The sequence below is a fragment of the Vicugna pacos genome, chromosome 23 (assembly GCF_048564905.1).
Source record: "Vicugna pacos chromosome 23, VicPac4, whole genome shotgun sequence".
Lineage (NCBI taxonomy): Eukaryota > Metazoa > Chordata > Mammalia > Artiodactyla > Camelidae > Vicugna > Vicugna pacos.
Window position 1 is genome coordinate 4,472,819 of NC_133009.1, and position 18,599 is coordinate 4,491,417.

At 43.7% G+C, this 18,599-nt stretch overlaps 1 protein-coding gene and 1 long non-coding RNA gene across 4 annotated transcripts; one reads left to right on the forward strand and one right to left on the reverse strand.

The window, feature by feature from the left end:
* Positions 1 to 1,744: 1,744 nt before the first annotated feature.
* On the reverse strand, positions 1,745 to 11,040 carry DYRK3 (dual specificity tyrosine phosphorylation regulated kinase 3). 2 transcript variants are annotated; one of them, XM_072948329.1, is made up of 4 exons: positions 10,795 to 10,813; positions 10,378 to 10,494; positions 8,814 to 8,925; positions 1,745 to 3,562 (listed from the first exon to the last, which is right to left on the reverse strand). In XM_072948329.1, exons 2-4 carry the CDS (start codon positions 10,383 to 10,385, stop codon positions 1,988 to 1,990), a joined length of 1,695 nt encoding a protein of 564 aa, XP_072804430.1. In that variant the 5' UTR covers positions 10,386 to 10,494; positions 10,795 to 10,813; the 3' UTR covers positions 1,745 to 1,987. The 2 variants fall into 2 exon arrangements, with proteins under 2 accessions (XP_072804430.1, XP_006215524.2); XM_006215462.3 differs by lacking the exon at positions 10,378 to 10,494 and having other exon boundaries at positions 10,795 to 11,040.
* A 130-nt stretch (positions 11,041 to 11,170) lies between these two features.
* LOC140688595 (uncharacterized) lies at positions 11,171 to 15,632 on the forward strand. Of its 2 annotated transcripts, XR_012063293.1 has the most exons (3): positions 11,171 to 11,246; positions 11,374 to 11,474; positions 15,432 to 15,632. It is a non-coding gene; the product is annotated as an uncharacterized lncRNA (long non-coding RNA). The 2 variants fall into 2 exon arrangements; XR_012063292.1 differs by lacking the exon at positions 11,171 to 11,246 and having other exon boundaries at positions 11,263 to 11,474.
* Positions 15,633 to 18,599: the final 2,967 nt, after the last annotated feature.

Sequence of the window (18,599 nt, forward strand, 5' to 3'; positions counted from 1 at the left end):
ACAGACCACGTGGCAACCTCAGCCACAGGCTCCCCCCTCACCCAAGTCGCACACAGTGCTGGTTGACCGAGGAGATATCTCACTGACAACACAAACACCGAAATCTAGTGCGTGGCAGATGCCTTTGGAGTCACGGTCCTTTTAACAGCTTGCTTAAGAGAGCAGGTCTCCCACACTGATAACAACTGGAAAAACAAGCTCACCATATGCTCTGTTAGATACTGCAGAAGTCTTACACAGCTTCTCTGTAAGTCAGCAGTCAACAGGAGTTAGAGGGGCCATAAGGAGCTGTATCTTCCACTGCCTTCTGTAAACCAAGGGTAGGGAAAATAATTTAAGATTTGAAAGAGTCAGCCCAGTTGCTCAATCACCAGAAGTACCAGGACATCTCCTTTTTAAAGAGGCGGAGAGTTCAGTCTAAACCCTTCCCTGTCCCCTGGTCCTCGTGCCTAGGAGGCTGGGGCCACGCTCTGAACGTCTGTTCTTATTTTTCACAGCCTATGGTGCAGCCATTAGGAATCCTTTCGGATAAAACAAAAGTTCCTTAAGTAATATGTCCATGGCATTTTTCTTCTTTATGAGACTATTGCCCAACAAAAACAGCCTCCTTCCAATCTTACGGAATCTGCAGAGACTAAATTCTACCATAATAATGGAACTGGGTCATCCTGAAAACAGTGTTGTAGAAAGCACTGGTCTACTCTACAGAGCATCCTGCGAGGACAGGGTTCAGGTGTACTCCTGTTTTGGAGGAGGGTGGATGTGGAGGCAGGGCGGTGGTGGTGGCAGGTGGAGGGGAGCACAAAACAGCAACAGTGAGTTACTATCCCTTCTCCACCCTTCTGAGTAAGACCTTTGGCTAGCAATTAGTTTTATTACCAGCCTTCACTCTTTAATCTTAACAGAGAAAAAAAAAAAAGATGTCAAAGTGAAGAAAAATGAAATGGATTACCATCAGTTCCTGGATTTTCTTCTGAAAATAACTGAAGCTCCCTCCAAATCTAAGGAACAGTCTTTGGTTTTAACTGCAAGTGAGAAGAATTGTGGCACATTTAGGTGGCAGGAAATTGGGAAGAGGCGCTAAAGCAGTGAAGCTGTAGTTAGGCTTACGTGATAGCGATCGCTTTTATGAGGAAGAGTCCACAGAGATGTGGTATGTAGGCTGGTGTCCGACATTCCAAGAATCCAGGGACCTGCAGTTTGCAGGCTGATCCTACCTGTGGCATTCTGGGTCATTGAGGGCTACGAAGGTATTTTATCTTCCTTGGAGATGGGAGGAGGGGTGCATATGACTTGACTATAGAACCCGTACTCTGGGAAGCGGTAAGATGTCTGAGTGCCCAGGAAACAAATCAGCAGCCAAATAATCATAAAATAATAACATAAAACAAAAACACCATGCATCACAGAATTGAAGGGAAATAAGTCATTGAGAAGTAGTGACGTGACTTCTCCAGGTGACCAACAGCTACCTGGAGCTCCCCCCGCCCCATATTCTGCTGTGAGCCCTTTCACCCAGAATAAGCCCACAGAATACGCTGCTGGGGCGAGATCTAGCTTTGGCTCTCGCCTAGTAGTACAGCCATGTCCCAAATGAACCCTCTGGAACACATGCTGAGGGAGACTAGAAGTGAATGGTCAGGATATACTTTCTTGTATACATTCTACCTTGAGAGAAAGGGATTTAAACCAATAGAGTAATTCATAGGTTGATGTACATCTGACAGTAACAACAAAAGATGTATTGACCTACAAAAAGTCTTTTAATATGTATTCCAGGATGGCCAATACAAGCTGGTTAGGTAATTAGCCCTTGAAGAGTTCTCTTACTTATAGTCATATAAAAATGTTTTGCCTTGTTAAAAAAAGGAATCTAGTCTAACAAAAACATATCCACCAGTGGGCTTATATATATTTTTTTCCATTTTCAGGTTTGCAAGATAATTAAAAATACATACATATGCATCTCTGAGCACATCACTGTCCACTAGCTAATCAGTTTTGGCAATACACTACACAGAGGTATACCACCATTGCTTTCTGACATTAAGTTAGCTTTAAGCTTATTGGCTATTCCTACAACTGGAGGCAGCTTGGAACCCAGTCCCTGGAAAGCGTTTGCAGGATTTACTACCCGTTTGCCTGGCACCTTTTCAATGGCGAGAGGTCTGGGCGCTGACTTGTTAATCCATGGGTGTCTCAGTGCTTGAGCTGGGGTCAGACGAGCAGAGGGGTCCCAGTGAAGACACCTTTTCAGAAACTCTATAAATAAGTAGTCATCACACCCTTTCAGTGCTGTCACCCAGTCTTTGCTGCCTGGGGGACCCCGCTTTTTACCCCTCCGTGAACGACCCCCCACCAGCATAACCTTCCCATCCGCCTGAGTAGTCACGGAACAGTAGCGAGGTAGGCCCTTGGAGTTAATAAAGTACTTGGCACGTTTGGATTGCTCCAGAAGTTTTGGTGGTGGCATCCCCAGAAGCTCCATCATACAGGCCAGCTGGTCTCCTTCATCCTCTCCAGGGAAGAGAGGCTGTCCTGTTAAGAGTTCTGCAAGGATGCAGCCAAAACTCCATATGTCAATGGGCGTGCTGTAGCGGTTTCCTAAGATGATCTCGGGAGCTCTGTAGAACCGAGACTGAATGTACGTGTAAAGCTTCTGGTACTCGAAACAGCTGGACCCGAAGTCAATGACTTTGGTCGCGCTGCGCCCGTGGTGTTTCAGGAGAATGTTTTCTGGCTTCAGGTCACAGTGAATGATTTTATTTTTGTGGAGAGCATCCAAGGACTGCAAGATGGATTGAGCAAACTTGCGTACTAACTGGATGCTGAAACCCTGAAACTTGTTTTTTTTAATGAGCTCATACAGGTCTATGCTCAGCAATTCAAAGGCCATGCAAACGTGGTTCCGGAATGTGAAACTTTCCAGCATGTGAATGACGTTCATGCTACCGGTTTTATCCTGCTTTTTAAGATGCTCCAAAATCCGGATCTCCTCGGCCGCCTGGCGATGGAAGCGCTTCTCGTTGCGCACCATCTTCAGGGCCACATACTGCCGAAGTTTGTGATCGTACACTCGGGCTACCTGCCCAAAACTGCCCTTTCCAATAATTTTCAGCACCTCATATCGATAGGCTAGATGGTCTCGAGGCACATGAATATAGGCCCCTTCAGCATCATCATATCCCCCATTATTGGGACCACCAAAAACTCCATGTCTTTTTTTGGCGTTTGGACCCACAAAGTAAATTTCTGGATAATTGACGATCTCTAGCTTCTCATAAGCAGTGAGGTGGTGTTTATACTGCTTCAGTGCTTGTTCTGGAGTCAGAGGCACCACTTTGGATGCTTTGGATGAACTGCTGGATTTTACGGTATTTAAGCTGTCTGAACTTTTACCCTGAGGAACGGCAGGAGAGCGTTTCTCCGAGTCGTGGATGCCATCGGACTGAATGGTATCAGACTTTCTGTTGCCAAATTCTTGAAACAGCTCTTCTACCTTCATTTCACCTCCATTCAGAAGGCGCTCGGTATGATCTCTCGTTAAATGCTCGGTGGTGATCTACGGAAAGGAAAAATGAATCTAGGTTAAAGTCACTAAAAAAGGGGTAAGGATTATCCTCCCCCTGACAGGACAAAACACAACAAAACATGTCCAGCTGTGGAGGTAAAAGACCCAAAAGTGAGACAATGGAAGCAGGAGCCTCTAGAAACCTGTGTATGTTACTCCTGAGACTCCCTGTCTTACAGCCGCCCCCACAGCCCCCACCATAGATGCTTTATTCAAAACAAGATAGTCTTCTGACCATCCCCTAGACATGCTAGGCTCCTTCTCACAGGTATGTCTTCCTACTGACTCTTTTTCACCCCATCCATGCAAATCCCATACTCTTTCAAAGCTCTACTCTAGTGCCCCCTCTCCCGCTTAGAGCGACTCCAAGCCCACGCGAATTACAGCTCATCACTGCTTTCCAAGTCTACCACGTAACCCAGCACTTGGTTTTATCTGTACTGTCCCATATTGTTTGCTCATTGTTTCAAGTATCTTCCCAAAGCTTAAGGGCATATATAGCAAGAAGGAAATAATGTATATTAAAGTGTTTTGTATATGATAAGGTGCTGGTAAGGGACACAGGCGAGATCTGAACCCAGGTTCTGACTGTCAGTCCAGGGGCTTTCCTTCAACATAACTTGGCCTGGACCACTCTGCAGCAGGGCTGAATGCTGACTACCACCTGGAAGCAACCAAGGGCTTTGTCATCTGCTCCCAGGTCGCCAAATAAATGATTGCATCTTTCTAGCTCAGTTCACTGAATCACAAAAGTTCCAATCTAATCTGTTTTTGAGATCAGCTAGGCCAATTCTTTACATAGGGCCCTGGGGTGCTTCTTGTAAGTCTTCTAAACACAGAGTCTCTCTCTCTCTCTCTCCTCATACACACACACACTACTCCCCCTCAGCAAGAGCCTACGTGATAAAGGCATCCTGCTCTTTTTACTTGACTTCACATAACCCCTTCCTGCAAGGCACAGTGACTCACAGAAGACACTACTTATTCCTCTGAAGTGAAGCAAGATTGTCTGAAATTACATGGAGGAAAAGAAAAGCGAAAAAGCCAAAGACTTAAAAACAAAAACAATAATTAAAAAAAACTAAGAAAAATACAAGAAGGTGCTGGAAGGAAATAAGAAGAAAAATAAGAAAGCTAAATCTGTTGCTAAAAAAAAAAATTCCAGGATACTTCAAAGAAAATTATTTTTCTTAATGGGGCCCAAAGAACTATACCCTTGATCTGTTTCTGAGCCTCCGGGATCAGACGCAGGTAATTCTAGAACAGCTCTGTGCTATAGTTATATTCTCAATCTCTAAAAATATAATACAAATTATAAGGGAATGATCCAAAGTAGCCAAACATCTAAAAAATAGAATTTTTATATAATTTAAAGAAACAACACCTGATCTATCACCTAAATAAATGAAAATATAAACAAAAAGGATAAAAAAAAAATGTAAGCATTGGCATACTTTACCCAGCCCCTAATTTAGTTACAAAAGCAGGACATTAGTTCCTGCAGCTCCTTTTAGGCCATTTAATCAATTTAAACTACAGGGACAAAAATGAGGTACCGCACTATCTTACACGTATGCAAAGCAGCCAGGACAACTCTAGCCACGCTTTGGCAACTGGTTTTTAAGCAGAGGCAAGATACTGAGCAGGAAAAATCTCTGATACCAAAAATAAAGAGCTATCACTAGTTAAGACAATAAAATAGGCCTGCAGACAGAACCTAAATGCCATGCTGAAATGTAAATACACAGCAACATTTTTCTTATTTATCAGTAGTTAAGTCAAATGACTACTCCTGTTTTTAAGGATGAAAGAAGGTCCCATCCATCCATCTAACATTCACACAATGCTCACTGTTCTCTATTATAAAAGTGCTAAAACACCAGTGATCTCAAGGCACTATAATCTTTCAGGAGATTCGTTTGGCTGAACCAGGGAATTACAATTATCTGGTTTCAGGTAGATTTACATAATAAAAGTGAACATTTGCACGCATCATCAGTTTTCCTTAAAGTTTTTACTGCTTAGCATAAAGGCATCTAAATATTTACTGCTAAATCTTGGGGACACATTCTGAAGAAATGCAAAATCAGAAGGCCTGGGTTGGGTCCTGGCTACACTGCTCAAAAGCCATGGGTCCCAGAGCAGGCTGAATCTTTAGCCCAGTTTCCTTGGTTTCTTTCTTTTTTTTTTAAATTATTTTATTTACTTTTTTGGGGGAAGGGGTAAGTAGGTTTATTTAGAGGGAGGTACCAGGGATTGAACCCAGGACCTTGTGCATGCTGAGTAAGTACTCTACCACTGAGCTATACCCTCCCCCCTAGCCTTGGTTTCTTTATCTGTCACGTGTGGATAATGATATCTATTTGCAAGATGTTGTGTGCATCAAATTATAATAAGTAATATCCGAGAAAGACCCTCACAAACTATAAAACATGTTAAAAACACTGGCAACAATGGCAAAATTCTCAATATATTAAGGCTTAAGCTATACACTCCTTCCTTTCCCTTTCACTTTTTTCTTCTCTGCGGTGCCAGACTCTCCCTCCACCAGACATCTGGCATTAAGTATGTCTTCTGCTCCACGAAGGCCCCCGCAATCAGCCTTCCCTTAGACTCAGGGCAACACCTCACCCACTTTTCCCCCCACATAAAACCTGGTTTCAACTTGCTATACAATTTAATGTGTTACCTCTCGAACTTTAACAGAAGACCAATGCCCTAACCCAAGGGAATGAGCCTAGGAGCTGCAGTCATCAGTGACAGGGGACAGAAAGGGCGGGTGTGGTGCAGGGCCCACCCCCGGGTGTTTCACCTACTCTGCCTCCGTGCGAGGCTGCACGGGCTCTGCAGGTCTTCGTTTCTGTTTGTGATAGAGAGGGTCTCAGGTACAGAACGTTCGTAAGAACAGATACATAACAGAAGTTTAATTTCCATAGAAATATTACAATAAGATTAAGGATGTCATTTGGATTTCCTGACTTACGGCTTTTCCTTAAAGTGAGCCTAAATGTCTCTCTGCAAATTAGGTCTTATTTTGCCCTCCGAACCTACACAGGAGTGTCCAGATTTCATGTCAAAGCCCTTCAGATGCTAAAGGGGGCTGTCCCGCCCCCAGCGTCTTTCTCCAGGCTCTCTGTCCCCCTCCACCTCACATGGCTTGTGTCGGCGGCCTCACCAGATCCTGTTCCCGTTCTCAACACAGGCTGCCTTTTATGTCTCCCTGCAAGTGGGGCCCTGAGAACAGTAGAGGACAGTTCAGTCTAGTCCACTACAGACTGTCAAGGTTTGAATCTCCAATGAGTCTGAAGAATCCCAGGAAAGAATCTTTCCACACGGGCAGGGTTCGCCCCTCAGCTTTCTTTCCTTTCCTATAAATAACACAAATCCTGGCCTGAATCAATTATGTATCAAGTCTCCTGTGCTATAAATAAAATCTTCCTTCCATTGTTCTAGGAGAATCTACAATTTTCACACATGTTAAAAGATCTTAGATAAAACACTATATGTTTCTAGCCTATGGTTATAATCACAATAAATAAGCAATGTCTACCATCGACTTTACCAAATATTTTAACGATATAATTACAACCAGAGAGACAGATAATGCCAGATTAACCATGTTTTAAGGATGCTTCACACACATTTAATTTGGAGAGCTCTTGACGTGTCAAATAGAATCTTCAACTGTTAATCAAGTCTTGAAAGATCTTGTTGAGAAATTCAGAAAAGGAATATCCTTCTCATCCAGATTTAAAACACCACCCTGTTCCTCGCTCTCGACCCTAAGTCTCTGCAACACAAAGCTAACCCAACAAAAGCCTACGAGCAGATGATTTATAGTTTACAACGGGAATGGAAGGGCATCTTGGATAAACAATGAAGCAAAAGGACTCTGAAATGAGCAACAGGGTCTCGGGATGGAGTCCTGGCATAATGAACTGCAAGTGTCACCAAGAGGTCAAAAGCATTTTTTTCAGCAAAGTTTGCAAACACACCATCGGGTTGGAATCTAAAATCTTGTGTTTCCCTGACTGTGTTACTCTGAGTATCATTCAGTAAAAAATGCATTTTGATCCAGAAATATACAATTTAATTGCCCTACCTGAGAGTGATTAGCACTGGCCAACTCTGAATTAAAGATGTACTTTAAGTCATAACCGACTGCAAAAGTTTGCTATAGAGACATGCTAATTGTTAGCAAGTAACCAAGAAATCTGATAGTCAACACAAGGAGTACACACATGGTTCTGGAGCTCTTAGAGGTTTTTACATATTAAAGAAATAAGCTTGCAGAGATCGGAAAGGAAACTTACTGCATTTTGGAAAAGAGGTTAAAAATAGGGTGACCAGCCTTCTGAATATATTTAGCCCATGTTAGCGTTGAAAGTAGTGAAAAGACTGACTTCAATGGCAAAAGCTGACAAAAAGTTGGGAAGTGCTATGAAAAATGCAAGCAATTTTTTATATAGAAATAATTCTAGGTCTTAAAGAGAAATAATTCTAGGTCTTAAAGAGAAACATGAAGGAGAAATATTGACAAATGAATCTACTCAATTATTCCATTTGTTCATTAGATGATACATGTAGCAAATTTTCAAGTCACAGGAGAGCTCCTCCCTGCCACGGCACGCATCCAAACCCTGCTCTTCCTACCACTCTGTGCCTGCCAGGGGAATGGGAATTACATTTTTTATTATCTTAAGTAAAATGGTGTCAAAAGATAAATGTCTGCAAGCTCTGAAATGATTAAATGCATCAAAAACCACACTGTACTGTACAAGTTTGATTTGTGATCTATAAAATGGTTTTCTTAAGAGAACTTAAGAAATGAGAACTACATTTCTACTCTGCAGAGAAAAAAAAAAAATCTGCAGATCTGTAAGTCCAGGGGTATTTTCCATTCCTTGTTTTTGTTAAAATGAGCCACCGTAATACACTGTACATTATCATTCTATAAACAAATACACATCATCTAGATAAAAGAAGCATATTATTTCTTCCCTAATGTCATATATATGCATATAACTCAGTGACTAGAAGGAATGGGTGAGCTCCAAATCAAAGTCATTCTGAAAAGCTAAACTTGGACTACAGAAATTGTTATTTCAAAGTCAAGAGAAACCAAAAGGAAACAAGAAGAGTCTAGGTTATCAGTGAGCCGTAATTGTACCCTGAGCTTTAAAAGCAGCACTTCCTCATTTTCAGGACCATCAGAGCACAAAGAATGACTTCATTTACTTACATTTAGTCTTCTGGGCAGAGGTGGTTCAGAAGGATTGCAGAGCACATTTGAACAGGGTGGGCATTTGGTTTCATCTATCATCATGAAGGTATCATAGACACCATCCCCCAATCTAGTTGAAAGGATTACAAATAAAATCTGTCAGTAACTGAAGTATATAAATTTGTATTTACAAAACACCCTGTGTCTTAACTGCTTCATATCTGCTACAGAGAATAATTAATACAAACAAATGTCTACACCGCATTTTGGCACTGAATACAAACCACTGGGATACTTGGCAGAGGAATAGAGAAAATTCAACTTTTCTTTGTTTTAAAAGAAAGGATAGCATTTCTAGGTTTGTATTTTGAAATAGTTAAAATAGGTCTTACTTTCTGAATGTTAACAATAGGGATTATCAAAAAGATCTCATTTAACTTACTACTTGAAAACGAAGGCTAGTTTGAATTTGAACCCTAAAAGCTACCTGGAACAAACAAACAAGACTGAGAACTGTACTTTTAAAGTCAGGGACTTGGATTCTAATCTCAGCTCTACGACTGGCTACACCACTTTCCCCTCTGAGCCGTTTTCCAAATGTTATAAAGGGAAGAATACTTCCAGTCTACACACTGCTGGGTCCTACAAGCAAGAAAGAAAAGGCCTTCTTAGGGCTGCTTTTTAAAATTTATTTAACTACTTAACATTTATCTAGCTTGTAGAAAAATACAGTGAATTCTATAGTAAATACAAGGGATTCTCTAAATTACAAAACATACTATATATCACATCTTTACCCACTTAATTCTCTAGTGGTGGATGGTGGAGGCTAAATGCTAAATGATTAAAGATCATTTCTCTGTTCTTTAACACTGTGCCTCCACCACTGAAAAGGAACACAAAAGACAGAGAGGATTTATTTAATCCACAAGATGGCCCTGAATAATGTGGTTCATTTGCCACCAAGAACATGGATTTCCCAGTAACACACTCAGCATTTCATTGTATCATTTTTACATGATATACGGTGAATACAATAATGACCCAGTTGCAAGGGAAGAATTTTTTTTTTAAATCTTTAAAACTATGCTGGAATATTTCAGTTGCCTTTAAAAACTGGTAAAATTAGCTCTAGAGTTTTCTTAATATATGTGTTATAGAAACACAAAGAGTAAATTAAAAAAAAACCCAAAACCCAAAACCAAACAAAAAGCCCACTACAAATATTTCTAGAATGTTCTTTTTTTAAACAAACATGTTCACATTATGATAGAATTATTTATGTCTTTAATGGGAACTGCTTTACTGACAAGAACCGAAAATTCTGAATGCAACTGATTCTTTGCCTACAGCAAGAATAACACAAAATGGGACAGGCGTCCACACTTACAGAGAGAAAGACAGATTGAAGACCTACAAGATTTCCCATAAATAGCCAAAGGAAAACACCCAGAGGAAGCCTCCATGCAAATGAAGTGGGGAGGAGGCTCCCTTCTCTCCTTTAAGGTGTAAAATACAATGCAAGGTGGAGAATCTCTTAAAATAGAATCCACAGAAAGCCCTAGTCAGCAGAGCCCCTCACCTGCACATCGAAGCCAGACCATACCCCTCACAGCAAAACCCCGAGAGTTCAGCCTTTGGTTATCTGCTCTCAGCAACAGGGCTTCTTCGAAAGGTATTGCTCCCTGTCTCTCCCAGTCTGCTAAAAAGCCACACAAAAAGTCGCATCTTCTGGTAGTTCGAAATAATCCCGAGGGTGGGAATTCTTTTCCAAACTCCGCTCTAGCCCCCTCCCCCGCTGGGCTTGGGGGAGGGGAGCTGATGGAGAGGAAGAAGGTGGGCCGGTCCCCGAGAGGGGGTCAGACCCCTTTTCTTGTCCCTTCTGCTGGGGGCTCGCTCAGCCTCCAGCCCAGTCCTGACTCCTCGCCCCACTGTCCTCGCCTGCCAGCGCCAGCCGCTCACTCCAGCGCCCCAGCCCGTTTCCCCACAACGCCGTTACCTCCGCTGCTGGGGCGGGAGTCCGGCTCCCGGCGGCCCCGCATCCTTCCGCCCGGGCCCGCGAGCCGTGCCTCCCATCCGTTAGCTCGGGACCCTCGTGGGGGAGGGGCGGCGGTTGGAGGGTCCAGCAGGCAGCGAGCGTCCACCTGCGCTGGGCCGGCTTCCTACCGGGCCGTGACGCTTCCCGGGGAACTCGCGTCCACACACTGCAGCTCCGCGCGCCTTCGCTCGGGACTGGCCCCGGCCGGGAGCAGCAGGGGCGGGAGGGGGAGCGGTGTGGTCGCCTAGCAACCGCGGCACGCCCCGGGAAACGCCCCTGCGCCTATACGCGGTGACGCACGGGGCGGGGCAGAAGCCTCTAACCCCTCCCCCCACCACCCCCCGGCCAAACCGCGCGGCGCGCGAGGCGGCAGCTAGCGCAGACTCCGGGACGTCTGAGGCGGGGATGCGGGAGTAAGGAAGCCCGGATCGCCGCCCAGGCGGCGGAGGTTCTCTGGCTGCAGACTGGGCTGAGGGCTGGGGAGGGAGAAGGGGACCGGCGGAGGGTCTGTGAAATAGCAGATCCCGGTTTCTGTCTCAGAAGTGCGGCCCGCCCCTCAGGGTCTACTGTCCCTTAGCACGTTGTAGCCTGGAGTTCTAAAACCTCCCTGGAATATGAACTAAAAAAGAATGAAAAAACAGGTAATTTCTCAGACATCCCCACTGAAGGGCGACCCCTGGAGGGTAATGCGTTAACGTGGGCAAGCAATAATAAGAGACCCATTTTGTGACACTGTACCAGAGCTACGAACATTTTTATTTATCCTCAGTTTCCATACCGGATAGCACCCCTTTTTCACAGATTTAACTAGGATACAGAATTTAAGCTGAGGTTTGTCTGACTCCCCTACAAAGCGACGGGGTGCCACGGATGGTCGGACAGCCATTTTACGGATGAGGAAACTGAGGCCAGAGGAGCCGTGTTTCCTTGGGAGCATCTGTTTGGTTGGTGAAGCCTGAACTAGATGTCTCCAAATTCCCAGCCTTCCTCCTGCTGCAGACTCTTTCTTTTTCCTTGGAATGGGTGCAGTTCCCCTCCCCTTCATTTTCTGAAATTTTAAGACACCTGGGCAACACCAATGTTAAGCGGATTTCTGTAGTTGGAACGAAACTGAGAGGGAAGGAGGTTAAAGTAGAAGAGCACAAGTGTTGTTTTCTTGAGCGTGCCATCCAATTGGATTTTCTAAACCTACAAAGCACGAGGCAGGCGGTCTGACTCTGGGAGAGAACTCAACGTTCTCAAAATGCCAAACTCGGGCGCCACCTGGTGGGGCTTGGGGACTAATTGTCCCAAACCTGCAGCGCATAGTCCGTAAACCTGAAAATTTCCACCCAAGTCTCATTTCCGTGTGATTAAAAGTCACAGTCCTTGTTCTCATGCCAAGTAAAAATACCTTTAAAGTCCATAGGCCCTTCACTTTATAAATTAAGAATCTGTGAGCTTGGGGAACTTTATTCTTTGTGATCAATGTTTCTTTAACCTAAGATACAAATAAAAATTAGAAAGGTTTTCTTCCATGATGATTAAAATTTTTTTCTCATCTTATGAATGTGCTTTGTTTTGAACCTCCCCAGCTCCTCCCTTCGCCCTCCCCAACCAGAGCAATCCTGCTTCCAGATGGGTTTTTATTTGGACTTCTGCGGAAGCTTCTGTTTGAAGGAGGAGTTCCATGGCAACAAAAGTTTTGGGCTAGACTGAGGTCCCTTCCAGCTCTAAGATTGCAAAACTCTATTAAACAGTCATTGTTCTTAGCACTTATGTGGACACCTCAGACCACTTTACTGCCCTAAACGTCCGAAATGGACTTGCCGTCACAAGTTTGCTTACCTCATTCTGAGTCACTGCTCTCTCCACGTCTGTCTTAAGGCATATCTAAGTAAGCCGACTTGAAGCATTCTTGCTCCCCTTCCTGTCCCTGAGGTGGGAAACACAGAGGCCACGTTTATCTTCAGCCTACTGATTCCAAGGTCAAGGGAGGGAGGATTCCTTGAGGACGCTGGAGCCTCTTAAATCTCTGACCTTAGTGGCCCAAGTACTTTCCAATATTTCTTCAAAGAGCCTCTTTCACAACAGTGTGGTTGAGTTAAAGCCCAACGAGGGACCAGCAGGAACCTCTGCGGCCCCCCTGAGCTGCTGCCCTGTGACCTCCAGGTCCTTAGCAGATTCCATCCCGTTTATACCCTTTCTTCCCTTCCTGTTACTCCCAAAATTATATTCGCTTCTTGGTGGGTGTTGAGCCAAAAGACACAACCAAATCAAAGATGGGGAGAAGGAAGGATTTATTACTTGCAGCAAGTAAGGCGAATACTGAGGATCTTTCCCAAAGCAGTGACTCCCTGAGCAGCAAAACTGGGGAATTTTTAAGCTAAGGGTCCATGCATATAAATGAAGGGGCCAGACAGAGTGCGATGTTCAGTTGATTGAAGTCAGAAAAGGTCTACATCATCATCCCTTAGGTTCCAGTTGATCTGGTGGTTGAGCACGTCAGGCTAATATTTATCACTGAAACAGAACTGGGAATCTTTACAACTGATATATCATCTTTGCTACTGTTACATCTCTTGATGGATATGATTCTGCATTCTTTTGTTCCCTTAAGATTGTTAATTACTGAGACCTGCTCAAGGGCAAGCACTGTGGCCAGGCTTAGATCACAAAATGGCTTAGGCCAAAAATGGCTTCTCTTCTGTCAAGAAAGCCATGCCTAGTTCTCTTTTTCCGGGGACCCCCCTACCCTATCTGCTTACACTTTCAAGCCCCACTTAAGAGGAGTTCAAAATCTCCATTGTCTCTCTCAATGCAGCTAAAGCCAGATAAGATAACTTCCTGCTCTTTGAAGCCAGTTCTAATACATTTACAAAATAAGGAACCTGTAACAAATGAACAAAAAAAAATTGGAACTACTCCAAGGTCTTCAAAAATCATTGGAACATTCAGAATGTGATTATAGCAGTTGCAAATGCATAGATTAAGAAAATATTTCTGTGGCCACACGCACCTGGAATTTTGTGATGAAACAGCTGTTGGTGGGTTCAGTTACGTTTAAATTTGTTTCAATTGCTATGAATTATTCTTTGCAGCATGATGTACCATGATGCACAGTATGACATATTAATCACAAAAAAATCAGTTGGAGAGAACCTCTGAAACTCATCATTTTCCCCAAGCTATGTTGACCCCAAATTCACCTGAGCTCCAGAAAAAGAAATCTAGCTCACTGAGACACTAAAACCAAGTCATATTTTTCCAGAGCTTCAGAAAACTGCCTCTCTCCTGAACCTCATCACTTCCTGGTCTTCCACCCTCCCTCTCTCCTGCAGTCTTTGAAAGATGCTCCTATTAATGTTTCTGAATCTTGAAAACAGCAACAAAACAAAGTCCCTATGCTTCTTCCAATACTGTAGACACTTGGTTCTGTATCTCCTAAACCCTGAAACTTGTCCTTATTAATCTCTAACCCCAGAAATATTTTTATTTTCCCAAAATTTCTGCCACCTCTTTTCATTTACTCCTCCTGAGTCAGCATGACCAATTCTACCTACAGCCCTGAGGTGCCATATGAAACTACATTTCCAAAGTCTTAAAACCTAACCAGAACTCTTTCTAATCATCATTACCGTTTATTCAGTCTATTATGGTCCAGGCACCATCTGAAGTGCTTTTCATATATTTTCTCATTTAAAACTTACAACAGTCTTGTGAGATAGATATTCTCCCCCATTTTAACCTCAAAGATTAACAACTTGTCCAAGTTCTAAGCTGGTATGTGGTGAAGCGGAATTCAGACCCTGGTCTGTTTGATTCTAAAGCCCAGTCCTCTGACTGCCTGCATTCCCAGAGCCTGTCAGGGTAACCCAGATTAGATCACTCAATCCTTTAAATTCTGTTACAGTTTCCCTTGACCTAAGATTTCCAAATGTGGAGACAGAATAATAGTCCTCCAAAGCTGTCCATGTCCTATTCCCCAGAACCTGTGAATATGTCACCTTATATGGCAAAGACAGACTTTGCAATGTGATTAAGGATCTTAAATGGGGGGAGATTATCAAGACTGGCCAAATGTAATCACAGTCCCTTTATAAAGTGGAAGAGGGAGGTAGGAGGTCAGAGAAAGAGATGTAGCAATGGAAGCAGAAGTCAGAGAGAGAGAGAGAAAGGAGCCATCTGACACTTGTATTTGGTCTTAAGGATGGAGGAATGGGCCAAAAGGCAAAGAATGAAAGTGACCTCCAGAAGCTGGAAAAAGGCAAGGAAACAAATTCTCTCCTAGAGCTTCCAGAAAGAATACAGCTCTGCCAACAGCTTGATTTTAGGACTTCTGACCTCCAGAACTGCAAGACATTGTCTGTTTTTTAAGCCACTAAATTTGTGGTAATTTGTTACATTAAAGCTTAAGAACCTTGGGTACTGTGGTAGATTAAACACGGCCACATATTTTTTGCAGCTGTTCCCATCGAGTGGCCGTGAATAGTATCCCAGATCGCGACTTTGGCGAGCCGTGTGACTTGCTCTGACCAACAGAATGCGACGTAACTGGTCTTGTGTGATTATTGACTTGAGGCCTCAGGAGACCTTATGGTTTCTCTTAATGCTCTTAGATGCTGCCACCGTGTGGACGAGTCTGAGCTAGCTTGGTGGAGAATCCTCAGCCAACACTGACTGCCGGCAAGTGAAAAAGGCCATCCCCCAGAGCTGAGTGGCCAGATGACAGCAGCCACATGAGGACCCCCAAAGTCAGCAGCCCCTCGAGAATTGTGAGCAAATAAAGTTATTGGTTGTTTTGTTTTGTTTCATTGTTATTGAAGTATAATCAGTTACAAATGTGTCCATTTCTGGTGTACAGCATAATGTTTCAGTCATACATATACATACATATATTCCTTTCCATATTCTTTTTCATCATAGGTTACTACAAGATATTGACTATAGTTCACTGTGCATAAAGTTATTGTTGTTTTAAGCCCCTAAGTTTTGGGGTACTGCGATACAGAAATGATACAGGTACTTTTGAAAAACATCAGTTCCTGCCTTTCCTCCATTTCAGCAGATCTAGTGATCAAGAATTTCTTGATAAGGAGCACCGTTGACATTTTTGTTGTGACAGTTGTTCATCAACGAGGTTTGGGACTCACTAGGGTAGACCTTGGGGACCAAATCCTACTGGGTCACCTGGACCTTGGAAGCCCCCTAAGCCTGTTCTATCCATGGTACCTGGGTCAGGAAACCAACTGTCTGTCACCTAGTATACAGGTCAGGACTTTTTCTATGGCAAGTATCAAAAAACCCAACTGAAACTGCTTAAAGAAAAATGTATTATAAACATTTATTTTTACGATTTTTAAAAGCAGTAGGGCTAAGTTCAGATATGGTGTGCTCCTGTCCTCTCCCCATCGCTTGTCTCCACGCTGGCTTTGTTCTCAGGCTTCTTCTGTGCAAACTAGTCGCTGACCAGCAGTTCCAGGATCAACTTAGTGGGAAAGCTCTCTCAGTAGTCTCCACAGAGCCTCACTGTGTATCACTGGCTTTGGTTGGCTCCATCCTTGAACCAAATCTCTGGCCAGGAAGATTCAATGCTCTGATTGGCCAGGCCTGAGCCACCCAGAGCCAAGAGCAGTGTCATCTGAAGTACCCTGGACAGGGAGTTTGTTAGGGAGACAGTGATTCTCCAGAGAAAAATTACTACAGAGGACTCCAGAAAAGGGATAAATGGATATTTGGCAGCAAAACCCACTGATATTTACTACAGTCGGACATTGGAGATTAGCTGTACTGGTGTCACTTAAATCCTGAAAGTCCATTTGGGTCACCTCGCTACTGGAAACCTTCACCTTCCCAAACCTCAGATGCCTGGACACCAGGCTTTGAAAAGCATCTCACTGTGTCACCTGAATAAGGAAGGCAGGCTGCCCTCTCCCTCAAAAATGCACCCACAACTCTGTAAAACAATTAATGAAGTACTTTCCATGTGTCATCATTTAACCCCAACTTCTAAGGGCCCTACCAATATGTGTCAATGTTCATAACCCTCTAATTTCATGTACCTCTTTGTATTATAATAAAAGCTGGACTAAGGGATGTTCCAGTCAAACATTTTCCCCGGGAGCTAATCCATTAGGAGAGTTAAAATTAACCGGAAATGTACAAAGATGGAGAATATTGTTTTTATCCAGATTTATCTCGTGTAAACAACCATACATGGCTAGAAGAAATACTCGGCTAAGTGCCTCGTGGGGACAATTGGGGGACAAGTGTAAGACTCCCGAGAGACATTCAGAAAAACTGATGAGGCCAAACCTGCCTTCTAAGGAGGCCGGGTCCAGTTGTCTCAGGGACTTGATGTGAAAGCTGGGGGTCGTCTTCTCTGCCCTTTTCCCTGACCAGCTCAGTCCCTCCTCCAAAGAAATAAGCAAATATGTGAGTTTGAGGGAAATCCAGGTTATTTCCACTGGCCCTGATTATAATGATGTGTGCATGGGTCTGTGTCACTCCCTGAGACGGGAACTTCGTTTTATTCATAATCTTCATCTTCCCTGTGCCAAGTACAGTACCTGGCACATAGGAGGCTCTCAGCAAAGATGTCGATATCACTGGAATTTTAGAAACCACTCCTTGATAAATGGAAACCTCTGTCTTAACATCCACTAATCCCTTCAAAATTGTACTTGCTGGTCACCCTGAAGCCTTCAGTTTTGTTTGCCTGCTTGCTCTTAAAGACAAAAGCCTGGTCTTGCGTGAAGAAATGCAGTCCTTCTGGGCTGAGCTCCATCAAGGAGCCACAGAGATCAGGAAACATGTTTCCAGTGGGCCCTGGAAAGCGGCCTCTTTTCTTCAGGCTTCCAGAGCTCCTTGGGGGTGTCCCTACTGTCCAGAGCCCCAGGGTTGCCCCCTCCCCTGATCTCTTACATTTGCAGCCCTTCCTGGACACAGAAAGCATGACTGAATTGGGAAATCACAGCTTTCAATGAGGAAAAAGATATCTTCTAAAAACTCCACCTATAATACAGTTTGCGCTCCTTACTCATACTGAGCGTCAAGTTCAAGAAAGTTTCACTGAAGGAAGAGCACTATGTCCCTGTGTCAAGTGCTCCTGGGCAGAATTACCAGGGCCCTGGGGACTGGAGAACAGTGGAAAGGAAATCTGACTTTTTAAAACCGACCTCTACAAGAGCAATGAGTATGTCGTTTTTCCCTGGGATTTGATGTTCAGAAGGCAAGGCACGCCTTCTCTCGTACAATCTTTGATTCAACAAATAGCTTTCCTTGTAGACGCCTAAACCTTCCAGGGACTACCATAAACATTAAGGTGATCCCAGACCCATAGCTTCTGCGTCCTGTCCTCCAGATGTGTGCACCCAAATCAGGGCTTATCAAGTGCCTTGTATAAGAATGACCCTTTGCCGGGTTCACCGAGGATCCAGATCTTCATCCACACACCACCATCCCCATGTCCTGGCCCCTCCTTCTCCTGGAGGTTTTGGTTTTTCATTCACCAAGAATCGGTTCTCAGCTCACTGTCATCGAAATTATACCTACTATAGGAATTGAATAGCTTCCATTCACTTTTCCTAAATAGTCCTTTTTTTCTCCGGCTCTCCCTGCCTTTCCTGGGCTGGACCTCACAGGTCATCCACACATCCCCACTGTATGACCAAACAGAGAGGTATGAGTATGTCCCCTACGATATTTAGGATACACTGATACTAAAAAATTATTCATTTTTCATCTGAAATTCGCATTTAACTGGGCACCTTGTATTTTTGTTTACT

Bases quoted from the DNA above. Each gene is read 5' to 3' on its own strand.
- DYRK3 (XM_006215462.3), bottom strand. From the start codon at position 10,871: ATGGGAGGCACGGCTCGCGGGCCCGGGCGGAAGGATGCGGGGCCGCCG. The intron at 8,926-10,794 runs GTAACGGCGTTG...CCTTTCAACTAG, and splicing joins CTCCCGCCCCAGCAGCGGAG to ATTGGGGGATGGTGTCTATG. The intron at 3,563-8,813 runs GTAAGTAAATGA...TCCTTTCCGTAG, and splicing joins CTCTGCCCAGAAGACTAAAT to ATCACCACCGAGCATTTAAC.